A 15,178-nucleotide genomic window follows, 5' to 3' on the forward strand; every position below is an offset into this window, starting at 1 on the left:
GCCAAGTTAGCCTAATCGAGGAACCCTAGTTCCCACTGAGAGATCTGGTCTCCAGAAACCAAGTGCGGGACAACAAGATGGCTCTGTGGGCAACAGTGCTTGCTGCCAAGCCTGACAGCCAGAGTGCCATCGCCAGAACTCACAGATGTAAAAAGAGAACCAACTCCTCCAAGTTGTCCTCTAACCTCCAGAAAGATGACATGGCATGCATGCCCACATATAATGCCCCGCCCCCACAGAGAGAGAGAGAGAGAGAGAGAGAGAGAGAGAGAGAGAGAGAGAGAGAGAGAGAGAGAGAAAGAGGAAGAGAGAGAGAGAGAGAGAGAGGATGGATGGATGGATGGATGGATGGATGGATGGATGGATGGATGGATGATGGATGGATGGATGGAAAACAAAATCAAGGTGGACAGTACCTGAGGAATGACAGCAGAGGATACCTTCTGGTCTGCACACATATGTCCACGAGTACCCGCTCAGACTTACACATACACACTAAATTTGTTTAGAACCTAAGGTACACCAGCTTACTCCTGCTTTTGTCCATGGCTTCACTCCAAACACTGCTCATGGTCAAGTGGTCTTGACATCTGGTTCCACTATGCTGAAGGTCTCAGTGGACTATGCCATCTCTAAAACATTAGAACTTCTTCGGCCATTCATGTTTTTAGTTGCGCTTGCCATCATAGGAATATTGAGTAATCCTTTCTAGGCTGCTAAGTATCAACATTACCTTTGCATCTCAGATTTATGGAAACTGGTAAGAAGGGACAGATGTCTAGCTGTAAGCTGAGGAGTCTCCTGTCCTGCCCCCAATAACCTGCTTTCTATGACAAAGAAGTCACTCTGGCATCGCCCAGTTCCTCCTGGCCTCTTCTCCCAAATGTTCCAGGGCCTTGATAGATCACCCTCTCTTGAGTATGGTCATGACATCCTGTAGCTCTGAGAAAGATGCAGCCACTTTTAGTGAAAATAAGAACTCCTGGTATTACCCAAGAATCCCTCCCCTCTAGCACTCCAGGACTCAGACCTACGGCTGTTCTCTTTTCCTTTTTTTTTAGATTTAAAAAAAAAAAAATTTCACAACCTACCCTCCCCTACCAACCCATTTTTGTGTCTTCTTATTTTTAAAAACTTCAAGGCCAATCTGCTGCCCAGTTAGTCTTGGGCATGTACTGTCCATTAGAAGAGTTGACTTACCAGGCTACCTTCTTGGAGGAAACTCTTTCCTTCCTCTAGACACCAACAATTGCCAATAGCTAAAAGGCTGAGCATGGGATTGAGTGCCCAGCTCCTCTTTCCTTGCTGAATTTGGTCTGGCTTGGGTTTTCACAGGTCTGCTGCATGCTGTTGATGCTGCGGTAAATCCATATCTGCAGCTACTCTCTTGTGTCCAAAAGATGATGTTTCCCTGTAGCCATCTACCTCAGGCTCTCACAGTCTTTCTACCTGCTCTTCTGCAAGGATCCCTGAGCCTTGAGAGGGGTTGGTGGTATACGTTCTTGTTGGGGCTGAGCATTCTATAATCTCTTATTTTCTAAACCTTGGCTAGTTGTGACTCACTGTGTTAATCACCATCTACTGCAAACAGAGAATTCTCAGATGAGGTGTGGGAGATGAATTATCTATGGATAAAAGAATAAGTCATTAGGAGCCAGTTTAATACTATGTCTATTTAGCAACGTAATAGTAGTAAGTTTTCCCGTAGGCCCTCTGATCTGTCTAACCATAATTTCTTAACCCAATACTGGTTTCAGTATGGATCTCATCCCATGGACTGAGACTTATGTCCAATCAAAAAGAAGTTGGATACTTCCATGTTGTTACACCATTATTGAACCTGTAGTCCTGATTTTTCCAGGCTAGTCATTATTATAACATGAAGGTTTCATATACATGTATGTATATCTGTCTCTGTGAGTACATATAATGTATGTGCCGGTGTCTCTGGAAGCATAAAGAAGGCTTCCCTAGAGCTGGAGCTAAGAGGTAGTTATAAACAATTTGATGTGGGTACTGCAAAGCAATCTTGGGTCCTCTGGAAGAGCAGGAAATGCTCCTAAACTCTGAGCCATCTCTCCATCCCAAAGATTTCTTCTATCTTTCATTGTTTGGTGCAAGGGGATTGTTCTCCTAAGTGTGGGTACTCTAAGAGGGATAGATGTCAGATGCCCCTAAAGTTGGAGTTACAAACAAAACATGGGTCCTCCCCAAGAGCAGCAAAAGCTCTTAACTTCTATGTAATTATTCTAGCCCACCATTGGCAATAGTCTCTATTAAAATAAGGGGGTACATTTAATTGATAAAAAGACATTGAGAAACATTTTCTTCAATAAACATTTAAACATTGATAGATTATCTCGTTCAATTAGTTAAAATCTCCAGAACTTAACTCAAATTAAAAGTGAACTTGTTTTTCTAGTTATGATCATCCATTTGAAACAGAATAATTCAGAATCACTCCCTTCATTATACCATTAAACTGACTGAATGAATGAATGACTTAGAAAAAAAGCTTTAACTTTATGATAAGTCCAAAACTGACAGTTTAGGCTAATAGATAAAACTTTTTTAATGATTAATTGAAAATATTTTAATTCATAAGAAAGTCTAAAATGTATAACAACATGAAAGTGGCTGAATAAATTTCAAACCAAATACAAATTACTATAGGCCATAGTGACAGATCAACAGTTGAGAGCACTTAGTGTTCTTGAGAGGACCCAGGTTCGGTTCCCAGCACCTACTTGGAGGCTTACAACTGTTTATAACTAAGCTCTAGAGAATCTTCTGCTGTTTGTGGGCTCCTGTATACATGTAGTACACATATATTCACTGAGGTGCACAGTTATACACATCAAATAAAATAAATGTTTTCAAGATATATTACTTTAAGATCAGCTTGAATCATTTAAAAAATATAAAGAGCAAACTAATTTAATGGTATGTAAATTAGATCTTAAACAAAATTGGTATTTATTTGATGTACAAATATGCTTTTGTTTATAACACCTCAAGCATGACTTTGATTACATTCAGATGCCTTTTAACCTGTGGTTGTTTCAGGGTTGGGGGGGTTGTTGTTGTTTGTTTTGTTTTGTTTTGTTTTGTTTTGTTGTTGTTTTATGCAGGATCTTTAGCCCAGACAGATTAAAGAATTTAAACACAGCTGAAAATGAATTTGGACTTCTGATCCTCTGGCCTCCACCTCCTGAATGTTGTGCTGTGACTGTAGGTTTGTGGGCCACCATGTCTGGTTCATGTCACAATAATGCAGGAGAAATCTGAAGTAATAAAACTGGTGCTATAAATATATAAAGCACTTACCAATAAACTTGCTTAGGAAATATTAAATGACACAAAGTAGAACTTAGCTGGAGGAATACTACCTCTAATATGACAGAAAGATAAGCACTGTACTGAACAGACTTGCTAAAAACAGAAAAGAAGAAAATTCTGTATCATAAAACTGAACTTTGGGGTTGCTGGAAAAGTTTCTGCTAATGTTTATTCACCAAGTTTGACCTCCAAACAGTCTACCCATAACAAAAGAAGACAACCAACTGGCCATTAGGTCCATCCCTATATCAATCGGGCAGTCCAGGATCACAACCACCCTTAAGCTATGGCCTATCATCTTGAGCTCTTATCAAGAAAAGCATAAATCAGTCAGACAGGAATGAAGAATTTGGGTAACAACTATTTGAAAAGAATAACATTATTGTACTTAGGAAATAATTCTGGCAATATCTTTGTTGTACCAATTTCCCATCTGCCCAAGAAGCCAAATTTGCAGTCTCTTGTCTCAGTTTAAATTGCTCAGAGTGTGACCTGGGATTAGGACCTAAAAGAGATTTAAGGATGACAGTGTGTGTGGAATGCATGAGCCTATGGTGTTTATAAGTTAGTAAAACCTTCTATTTGCAGCAGGTTCCTTCTTGGGCATTGGCCAAAGCCTGTATTCATTATATTAAAGAGTTTCTCCTATATTAATCTGTAAGTGTACCAAGGGATTTCTAACTGGGCAGGCATATTACTTCTGTAGCAACCATTTACTTATATATAAAAAAGAACCAAAATATACTCAGATATCTATTAAAAATTTGTTCCTCAAATTGAGTCTTAACCATCTATTATTTCTATGTTTTCTTCCCTGAAGTGAATTTCCACTGTCAGGGTGTGTCACGTCCCTGACAATAGGAACACGTTTCCACATCCCTCCAATATATAGTTAAGTAACAAAACACAATAGGAGCTTTACACTGACAGATGAAAAATGCAGTAAACCAGGCTATGATCATAAAAAAAAAAAAATCTACAGGAGAAGTTATTAAAGTTGAATAAAAGGGAAATTTTAAAGAAAAGTATAATATATTACTTGATGGAGCTCTAAATAAGCATCAGGGGCTTTACAGGCACACCTCATTTCATACCTTTCAAGTGCTAATAGCCTTTGAGGGGGTTCTTCCCCCATTTTATGCACAGGGTGCCTGATGATTGGAAGGAAAGCTAAGTAGCAACTACAAGAAGGAATGGCTGTAGTTCCGTAGAATTTGGGTGGCCTTCTCTTCTGCAACAGCAAGCAATTCCTCCCTCCATCTTTAAGAGCAACACTAAAAAGTAGAGCCAAAGGACAATGAAACATTAAGCCAGATCTCATGGCTCTCCAATGATTAAAAAAAAAAAAAAAAAAAAAAAAAAGATAAATGACTAATGGGTCATCAGTGACATACACACACACACAAACACACACACACACACACAAAAAAAAAAACCCATAGAACTAAAGGATAATATATTGATGCAGATTACATGGTATTACAACAATTAAAAGGGATTAAACAACTAATTGGTCATCTCATTGAAGAAGGATTAGGCCCTAAAGAAGGGTTAATATCCAAACACAGAAGGAACTCAAGTAATTCAGTAACAAGAAAATAACCTCTAAAGCATAGGCAAAAGAGAACATACAGAGCATCAACAGATTATATGAATAAAATGTTTGTTATGTAACCACCAGGGAAGTGTAAACTCAGACTGTATCACTTCAAACCTGTTTGTAATAGATACTATCAAAAAGACAAGATAAACAAGTGTTGGTAAGAATGTGAACACAGGCCCCACATACACTGTTGGTGGGACATTAATCAGTAAGGCAACTGAAAACTGTACAAACATTCATAAAGAAATAAGAATGAAACCCAGGTTGTATATCCGAAGGAAATGAAATCAGTATGTCAAAGAGGAAACTCTCTCTGTTTCTCTCTGTCTCTCTGTCTCTCTGTCTCTCTGTCTCTCTCTGTCTCTGTGTGTCTCTCTCTCCTCTCTCTCTCTCTCAGACACACACACACACACACACACACACACACACACACACACACACACACACACAGGGAGGTGGAGTACATGGAAGACCATTCAGTCTTAGAAGGAAGTCATACAATTTGCAACAACATGGATGAACCTGGAGGATATGAGCTAAGTGAAAATAGCTATGCACAGACAAACAAAAGCCTACTCACCGCACACGCATGCTGAATTATAAAAAGCTGAATACATAGAAGCAGAAAGTAGAATAGGAGTGGTAGTTAGGGCTGAGGGTGTGAGGGAATGAGGAGAAAGTCATCAAAGAAAACAAAGTTTCCATTAATCAGGATGAGGAAATTATGAAGATCTAAGACACAGTGAAACTACAGATAATTGTTAATTATGGCATGCCTGAAAACTACTGAGGACAGATGGTGGATCTTATCACCAAAAAGTAAACTATATGAGTTTATGGACCTCATAATTATCTTAATTCAATCATCTCATGATATATGAACAGATCAAAACCTAACATTGTTCAACTATTATTTCTCAATTATACCTTTACAAAGGTGGGTGAGGAGGGAACTTTTGTAAGATCACCTCTACTGCAGGGAATTCAGCTTAGGAAGGCCTTTCAAACCGAGATCCATCAAATATCAAATGTTTATTTAACAAATGATACCCAAACCACTGACTTAGGATGATCCTAATAAAGGCAAAAGTGAGCATCATATGTGCAATTTTCTGGAGTAGGCACTAAATATCTGGACAGAGAAAATGTCTCAGTAGATAGACCTCCAGAGCCCACAGAAAGCCAGGTGTGGTAGCATGCATCTACAAAACCAGTGCTCTTATGGAGAATCCCCAGAAGTTCATGGCCAGTTGGCCTGATGCACATCATGGTGAAGAACAAGAAATGTAAGTTCAAACAAGCTGGAAGGTAAAGATAGACAGTAGAGGTTTTACACATGATGGCCCACATGCTTCAGCCCTCACTGCACATACACACAAACACAGCTATAAATGTCTTTTGAAATGTCAGTAACCCTAGGTCTTGGTGGTCGCCTGCTCAGAGACTATGACCCTGGGTGAATAAAGAAATGGCAACCCCTCAATGCTTCCTCTCTCAGGTTTTTGATATTTAATATGGACTGTTTATTTCTACCTTTTTAACTACATGTCATTCCTTCCTCCCCACCACCCATCCCCAGCTCTGACTGTCAGAGGGCGTCATGAAAAACAACGTTAATATTTTCTCACAAAGCCTATATGAATATCAATTCCTAAGCAGAATTCATATGGTACAAAGTAATTGAAAAAGTAAAAGATGACAGTAAGATATTTACATTATCCAAATAAACACTCTTGTTATCCTTTTAACTCAGCATCTGTGGGGGCACTGGGTACAGGGAAAAAAATGATCAAAATAAACTTTAAGATAATTGTACACCAAAGCAGGCTTCAGTGGTCCCAAGACTTAATATTCACTGTCCTTCCAACTAGTGGAACCAATGAGGGATATATATTTATATGTATATATACATACATACATATATACATACATATGTATGTATGTATATAGTAGTGTGTGTATCCCTCATATATATGTGTATACACAAACATATATAAGAAACTTTTAATTTTTTCCAACATAAGTTATAGAAAGCTTCAACTAGCAGTGTATATGCTTCTTTTATGAACAAGACAACACTTGTCTGCAGAGCCTCACATTATCAGAAATGCAATTTGTCAAGCACATTCATACTTTTCACTAACATCTTCATTATCACATTCATTCTTTTCAACCACTTTATGATACACATGAAAAAGTGGCCACTGACAATTAAGGAGAGAAACACTTGGAAATTCTTGAAATTGTGCCTAAATACAAGCGGTAAATTCAACAAATTCCTCATCAGTCAGTGCTTTAGTCAGAACAGATGCCAATGTACCAGGAACGGGTGCATTTTTTCTCTTTTTCACCAAAATAAGTTGAACAAAATTCCTGAATGATTGCATATTTTAAAATCTGAGCTGTGTATTTGCCAACACTGTTAAGCTGCTGTATCAACTGCCTAGCTTCAACCAAATAAAATCTTTTGCAACTTTGGGAGAAACTTCTGAACAGGAAACTGTGCATCTGGACAGGTTCATTGTTGCTGAGGATACAGTCTATTTACATCATTTTTTTAACCTTCCTAGCTATTCAAACATGATATTCTATAGTTATGTGTTGCCCACATAATTCAAGAGATTGGTTATTTCATTATTTGTTTTTCTTTTTGTTTTTAATGTGAGACCAGTAAAGTCGGAAAGAGCATGATGTGGGGTTTTCTGTTGCCAAGTAACTTCAAGAGGTCATTTCATTACAGAGTTTTAATGACACAAAAATATTTGTCTACCAATATCATAAGAATTTGTAGGGAAATTTTCACATATTTTTATAGATGAGAACTATTTTGTCTATAAGTGAGCCAATCATCTTCTTAGTTTATAAGCCCTATCATTAAAAGAAAGACCATGCTATCATGTCCTCTTTATGTTATTTTGTGCAACATCCTGCACTGTTAAAGAAAATGAAAGCCCATTTTCCAAATTCTACTACAGAATAATGCTGACAAAAATTTAAATATAAGTAAGTACCTTTAACAGCATCCTACACTTTTACTTCTATTTGTGTTATTGCTCACATGAACCAAGGTGACTACTATTCCCAGCACATTAAAAACAAACATTAAGCCAGGCTTGGTGGCACATGTCTTTAATCCCACCACTCAGGAGGCAGAGACAGGAAGATCTTTATGAGTTCCAGGCCAACCTGGTCTACAGAGCAAGTTCCAGGATAACTCCACCTGGACTGCATCTTCTCTACCTTTAATGCAATCTGAGCTCAGTCATGCTATGTGGGTTACAGTAGTAATTTCCTGCTGTGGGTGCTTTATGTTTACCTGCAAATGTAGTTTGTTTTGGTTTGGTTTGTTTTAACTTAGATGCACAGTGTGAATACATTAGTCTTTGAGAAATTCTGAAAGGATGAGACTTGAGCAGCCATTCAAAGTAGAGTAGCTTCTAATATGTGCCCTGTAATAGACCATGGATGATATTGCTGAGACCTACAGACATACTCTTATTAACACTGCAACTTTACTTATACATGTCTTTTGCTAGCAAGATAACAGTGTATAATGGGAACTTCAGATGATTGACAATAGCATCTACTGTACACAAACTCACCAGGCAGTGATTTTTAACACTTTGCACATATTATCTTCACACCCAAAGTAATGTTTTAGAGCTTATAACTATACATTCATAGCCCTACACACTGTTTACATTGTCTAATAAGTTCATTTAAAAACCATGAGTAAAATGGTAAAACCTTATATGTATAATCTTGGGGAGGAAGTAATAATGACTGGCAAAATAAAGTTTGGAATCTTCCTTAATAGTTACAGCATAAGTTTGATAAGACCAGTGTCATAGAGTATCTAAAGCTATGATGAAGCACCATGACCAAAAGCAATTTGGGGAGGAAAGGGTTTATTTCAGCTTACACTTCCACATCACACTCCATCATAGAAGGCAGTCAGGGAAGGAACTCAAGCAGGACAAGAACCTGGAGGCAGGAGCTGATGCAGAGGCCATGGAGGGGCACTGTTTACTGGCTTGCTCACCCGGCTTTCTTATAGAACAGCCCAGCAGTGGCACCACACATAATGGGCTGGGCCCTCCCTGATCAATAACTAATTAAGAAAATACCCTATAGGCTTGCCTACAGTTGGATCTTACGAAGGCATTTTCTCAATTGACAGTTCTTCTTCCCAAATACCTCTTGCTTGTGACAAGTTAACATAAAACTGAGCACAACTTAACTGTCATTAAGTACGGTATTACTGGGAAAGTTTTAAATTTAAATTAAATAGAGTAATTTTCTACTCTAATCCATGTAGCCACAACCCCTCTACACACTACAACCATATTCTTTAAAATATCTTGAACTTGAATCTAATGGCCTACATTAATTCATATATTGTCCAACTCTTCCTATCATAAAGCCTGTAAGGCTGTTTTCCACATCAGAATTTCAAAGAAGATTCTTCCTGTGAAATCTATGATAGTTTACACCTGTGAGAGAAGGTTGACATATCTTTGTACTAACACAGAGATACCAAGCAGAGTGGCTGCTTCATGCTGTGGAGACAGAATATAATGGAAACCCTCCATCTTGATGTCCACATTATAAAGTACGAAACAACACTTCAGTATCTGTAAGCTGTACCTAAATAACCAGCTCTTCATTTATGCTTCAAAAGTATTATGAATTCATTGCACACTTGTATACATTACACATAAACACTGTGCACACAGGCTGAGCATCCCTAATCCAAAATCTTCTAAGTGAAACTTTTTGAGCACCAACATGTTACAACAGGAAAATTACACACCTGCCCCTATGCAACTACCAGTCAAAATGAATTGAAATACTAAAAGTATAAATAAAATATAATTGTGTGTTTAAGCATGGGTTTAATCCCAGAGATATCTCATTACTCATGTTATAAATATTACAACATCCAGAAGAACCCAAAGTCCCAAACTCTTCTGGTACCAAGAATTTTGTGCAAAGAATACTTAACATGTACATGGCATTTATGTCACAATATACTATATAACCCCAAGGAAATCTTAGTACATATGTTCCTAAGCTTGAACATAAACATTAAATTGAAAATGCATGTTATTATGGGTTTTTTAACAATCACCTATTAAAATGTCAAATTCTAGACTTTATCATTGAATCAGAAATTAGTAGTATACATTATGTCCAAAAATAAAATTAGAATAAAAATATACACCAAAGACTATTATAAGTTTAAAAGGTTTTTGTTGTCTCCACACCCTGGGGTGATCCTCCAGCTAATTATTTCTAGCTTTCTCAATCTGTGTAAAAGTGGAGTGGCTAAAATTAACTATAGGGGTTAAAAGGGACACAGCAACTGTTAAGAAAACAATATACAATTAAGAATGTAAAACAATGGCAAGCAAAGTAATGATACTATCAAACCAAGGCACTAACATTGTTACTTTGGTAGCTGTTTTCCACTTAAAAGTTCACACTTCAGTTTCCTTAGCCAGAAAGACCAGAGTTAAAAGTAAAATTTAGGTCAGGTGTCTAAGTAAGGGTGCCCAAGAGAGGAACACTAGCTGTCTTTTTAACAAGATAAAACCCAAATGAACAGGAAGCCACATAATTGAGTTGTACATCACTCACTGAATGCCCTTTGTGTTTTAAGTGTAGGGGTGCACCTGTGTGTGCATGCATGCTAAAGTAGGTACATAGCCTGCTATGAATCCAAACTAAGGCATCCTCTGAGATGCTGATCCTTGCCTCTCGGCAATTCCTTCTCACCTTATGTAGTCAACATTCCTTTGACAGGAGAAAGTGAAAGGGTCTCAAAGTGAAAACAGAAGTCATACATACTGATTAAAGAACAGATCTTTACATATAACCCAGTTCCAATGCTATACACATACAAAGAAAAAATATTAAATGAATAAATACTGCAAGACACACCTTAGCTCAGCTTCCCAAAAATACAGAGCTAATAACATCTTATATATTCATATATTCTTCCATGCAACGAAAGAGATCATCTCAGAGTACTCTAAACTATCAGATTAAAAAAATATTAATAACTTTTATAACTCAGCAAATGATTAGGATATAACACCTTAACAGAATTTCTGTTGAATTACCATCTAATTTCTTCAAGAATGAACACATATCTGATATTTTCTAAACCTACAAATTGAGGAAAAATTATATTGTTAAGTTCTACACGTCAATAATAACTTCCAGCCAAGTTTCCCGGGTACAGCAGCTCTCCTATTTAGCCCTGTCCGCCTCAGGTATTCATCCCACAGAGAAGTCCCATGAACAACACTGTTGAAATCTACTGACTTGTCAGCTAACACTTCCAACAAGTTAAGGTAGAGACATCTCTGTCAGTACTCAGGGGCTTCTGCACATAGACTAGATTGAAAAGACTCCTGATATTGAAGCAGTAAATGGGAAGGACTATGAAAATCAAGAGACCCTTCTTTTTAAAAGCCTAAATGCTAAACTGCAAATGACTTGAAACTCAGCTACCCCAAACACTCATTTTACTATTAGTATTCTCTCAGTCATCATTCTCCCTTTCTTTTTCTCTGTCTCTCTCTCTCTCCCTCTCTCTCTCTCTCCATCCTTTCTCACAGTTAATGTCTTCATAAAGTATAGAAGAAAACATGAAACAAAGCACCAAAGTCCACACACACACACACACACACACACACACACACACACACACACACTTCCTTACTCCACACTAGCAAGCTGCCCACTCCTGCTGTCACACAGCACAGGGCCCTCTAAATCTTGTTTCTGCCTGGGAAAATAACATATCACAAAACAGACACAGAAGACACATAGATGATAAATGATGTATAGGTAGATAGATAACAGATAGATGACTGATAGTTACATAATTTACATAGATAGATAGAGGGACAGCAGATGATAATAGGTGACAGATACAGATAATAGACAGGTGATTGATATCTAGTGGGATAGATAATAGAATAACTGAAAAGACACACTGTCTAGACCCGTTACCTAGTATATTTTACTTACAATAATCTGGACATACAAAACACAAAAATTCACATTTCAAAATCTCTCACCTTGCCCTAACCATTTAAAAAAAAAAAAAAACTGAAATCCTAGGAAAACTTTTCAAACTTTTCTTTTGTCAAGAAGCTACAGAATAAACACAGTAAGGGAACGATTCCTCCTCATAGAAAGCACCAGTGGGGCTGGTACCCTTCTCTTTCCAGCATTCCTGCAGCTCTCCCCCAGTCTTGGCTCATGTCTAAGTAGCTCCTGACTGTCCTCCAGTTTTCTTTCTGCCGTAACATTTTTGCCATTCTGAAACGCCCTGCACTCAGTAATGCGCACTCCAGATATGCCTGGGATGGTTATCTCTCTTGGGAAGATGACTGAGTTTTTTACAATGTAACTGTCTAATCATCTCAAGGCTTTTTTTTTTTTTTTTTCCTAAGTGAACCTTCCCTACACATCCTACTGATGATGTTCCAGCCTGATGCATCCCATATGTCCTCCTGCATACATCTCTCCCCAGGGACTGATAACTCTCTCCAGGTAGCAGCACCCTAAGTCAACTGGAATTCACTCTCCACCCAAAACCCCAACCTTTGCAAACCTCTTGAACCATGCATGTTGTTCCTCATTAAAACTTCATCAAGGAGAGAGACAGAGACAGAGAAAGAGTTTATGTGGGTCAAACAAAGTTTGTCCATATGAATCTAGCCCACTATATCATTTTCTTTAGAATTTGCTGTTAAAGATTTTATGGAATCGAATGGGCTCTGTGTGAAATGTCATTGCACGTGATGTGTATGCTTGTGTGGCAGTGCTTTTTAACTAACTAGTCGGTGTCCTCATACAACTATTTAAGGCTATAGTAAGGCAGTCAGAGCCTAGAGTACTTGTTCATTCGCAGTCTCAAGGAACAGGGGGGCCTGGACTCGGTACCATCTTTAGACTTAAAGGAAGCTACAAACAGTTCAATTACATGACATAAAATGTCACTCCTTTTAATTAACAAAACTTCAAGGCACTCACTGTTACTTGAGTCTGGCCCCTAGAATTTTCACTTCCTGGATTAGTGACTGCTCCCCAGGAGCTCTTCCCTAGGATCTCTGTGCTCACAGCCACTATTTACACTGCTCAAAAACTTTAGCACACTTTGTTCCAAACAGTTTAAGAAAATCTGCTCTTGACTATTCATTAAAAGGTGAGAAGTAGCCAGTCAGTCCTCAGGGGTTGAAATTCAGCACCCTTAACTACCTCTCTCTCCTCCCCCAGAACCCTAGCTGGTCATACTGTGAGGAGTGGCGCCAGGGGCCCTTCCTTCCCCCACTAAATTCAACAGCCTCTTTCCATGAAGTATCCTTCTGGATGGCTACAGAGATAACCTAAATTCAAAAGTTCACTGGAAACAGTGATGGGTGGCCTAGCCCGGCTTTATGGGCCTTTCCGCAACCATTCTAGTGGCTGCTATCCAGAGTCCCACAGCCTCAAACTTAAGAGCAAAGCCAGCACAGGGTGTTCCTGGAACCCTCGACCCTCACTACTCCAGTCTTCCAAGATCAGTGCATGGAAAATGAAGCCAGATTTACAGAAAGACTGTAAATTTCAGGTTTTATTGTTGGAAAATGTTTCTAAGCTCACACGGAGGTGGTACTAAATTCAGGGAGGACTTGGGTAGTGGTGCACTTAAGTGCTCAGTTGTTTTCACAGCTGGCCTGCTCAATCACCCTTTCTTAAAAGCACTATTGACAGGTGAGAAATTCCCGGCGTCCAGGTCACACCCTGAACTCCTCAGCATCAATTAGAGCTCAAAGAGGAGGATGGAGTAGAAGGGAGCGGTGCTGAAAATGCGCTGGGCTGTCCCAAGGGAACTCTGACGCTGGAAAGCGGATCTAGCACCAGGTAGGCTCTGGTCCAGAGCAAAGAGTCCGGACAGCCAGGAAACCTCAAGAATACGCCCGATCACGAGGAGAAAAGTGCAAGATTCCTTGACTGTCACCGGAGAAAGGGAGGTAAAGGAGGAGAAGAGGCAGACGTACCAGCGAAGACGGGCTGGAGATCAGTCCCGGGAGCACTACACCTCACGGAGAGCAGTGCCTGGGGTGAGGGCATGCAGCCGCGGCCACCGCCAAGGCTGCACCGCGCGGCCAAGGCCGGCTGCAAAGTTGGCGGGCCCGGGGCACCTTACCTTCTGGTCCACGATGGAGCAAGCCATCTCGCGGACATGCGCCAGGCTGTAGTCGCCAGACGAGTCCTGCAGCAGCAGCACGGGCTCGCGGCTCAGGCCGATCTGCAGATGGAAGGAGATGCCCCCCGCCGGGGCCGCCCCGGGCGCCGGGAAGGGCGCGGGCCCGGAGCCGGGGACCAGCGCGGCGGCGGCGGCGGCCACGGCGGCCGCAGCGGGCAGCAGCGGGCTGGGCGGCCGCAGCAGCTGAGGGGCGCTCATCGCGCGAGTGAGCCCCTAAAGTTTGGCAGACGTGGGACGCGGCGACGCTGCCCGCGGCGGCCGAGAGGAACCAGCAAACTTTCCGGGAAAGTCGGCGCGCCGCCGGGGCAGGCGAGGGCGGGAGCGGCGAAGATGGCCGAGCGGAGCCCCGGGCCGGCGGGCGGGCGGGTGCGCGGCAGCGCGGGGGAGGCGCCCAGCTCCAGCCGCCGCGGCGCGCTCGGCTCCGGGGACCACGGCGGGTCCGCGCGGCCGGCGCCGGCGGGGCGGGGCGGGGCGAGGGCGGCGCCGGCGAGCTGACAAGGGGAACGGGAGCCCAGCGGGGAGCCGCCCCCTGCGCGCCGCAGCCGCCCTGGCCCACTCTGCAGACCCGAGCGCCCGCCGCCGGACCCGCCCATTCGGGGCAGTCCCGGCCACCTCTTCCCAGCGCTCCCACACTACGCACTTCCACCAGCCAGGCGACTTTTGGGTGCACCCAGGAACGCCAGGCTGGCAGAGCCCACTTGGGTTGGACTCCCTCTGGGAGCCCTCGAGTTTGTTCATGGGTAGGCAGTCAGTATTAAAAACCTTTTCTAACAGTCTATGAGATGCACCCTTTTCATCAAGCCCACCTGCTCCACCCACCATCTCCTTAAGAGCAGGCACGACCAAGGTCTGAAGAGGAATCTTGCTTTCTACTTTGTGTTTGAACTTCTGTGTGGCAGCCTCTTCGAAATTGGTTTCCTCTTCTGTCGCCCTAAAACGGGATTTCTAGGAGTGGTTCCAGCCCCACG

General features: G+C 41.1%; 1 protein-coding gene across 3 annotated transcripts in view; it reads right to left on the minus strand.

Moving 5' to 3' along the window:
- The window catches only part of Prkd1 (protein kinase D1), a 330,150-nt gene extending 315,573 nt beyond the window's left edge, over positions 1–14,577 (minus strand). For all 3 annotated transcript variants that reach the window (XM_052738466.1, XM_052738465.1, XM_052738464.1), the window contains exon 1: positions 14,151–14,577. In XM_052738466.1, the coding sequence (XP_052594426.1) occupies positions 14,151–14,408 (258 nt within the window). In that variant the 5' untranslated portion in view covers positions 14,409–14,577. The remainder of the gene's footprint in view (positions 1–14,150) is intronic.
- Between the last annotated feature and the right edge of the window lie 601 nt (positions 14,578–15,178).

This window comes from Peromyscus californicus, unplaced genomic scaffold, assembly GCF_007827085.1.
Source record: "Peromyscus californicus insignis strain IS unplaced genomic scaffold, ASM782708v3 Scaffold_15__1_contigs__length_86483966, whole genome shotgun sequence".
Classification (NCBI taxonomy): Eukaryota; Metazoa; Chordata; class Mammalia; order Rodentia; family Cricetidae; genus Peromyscus; species Peromyscus californicus.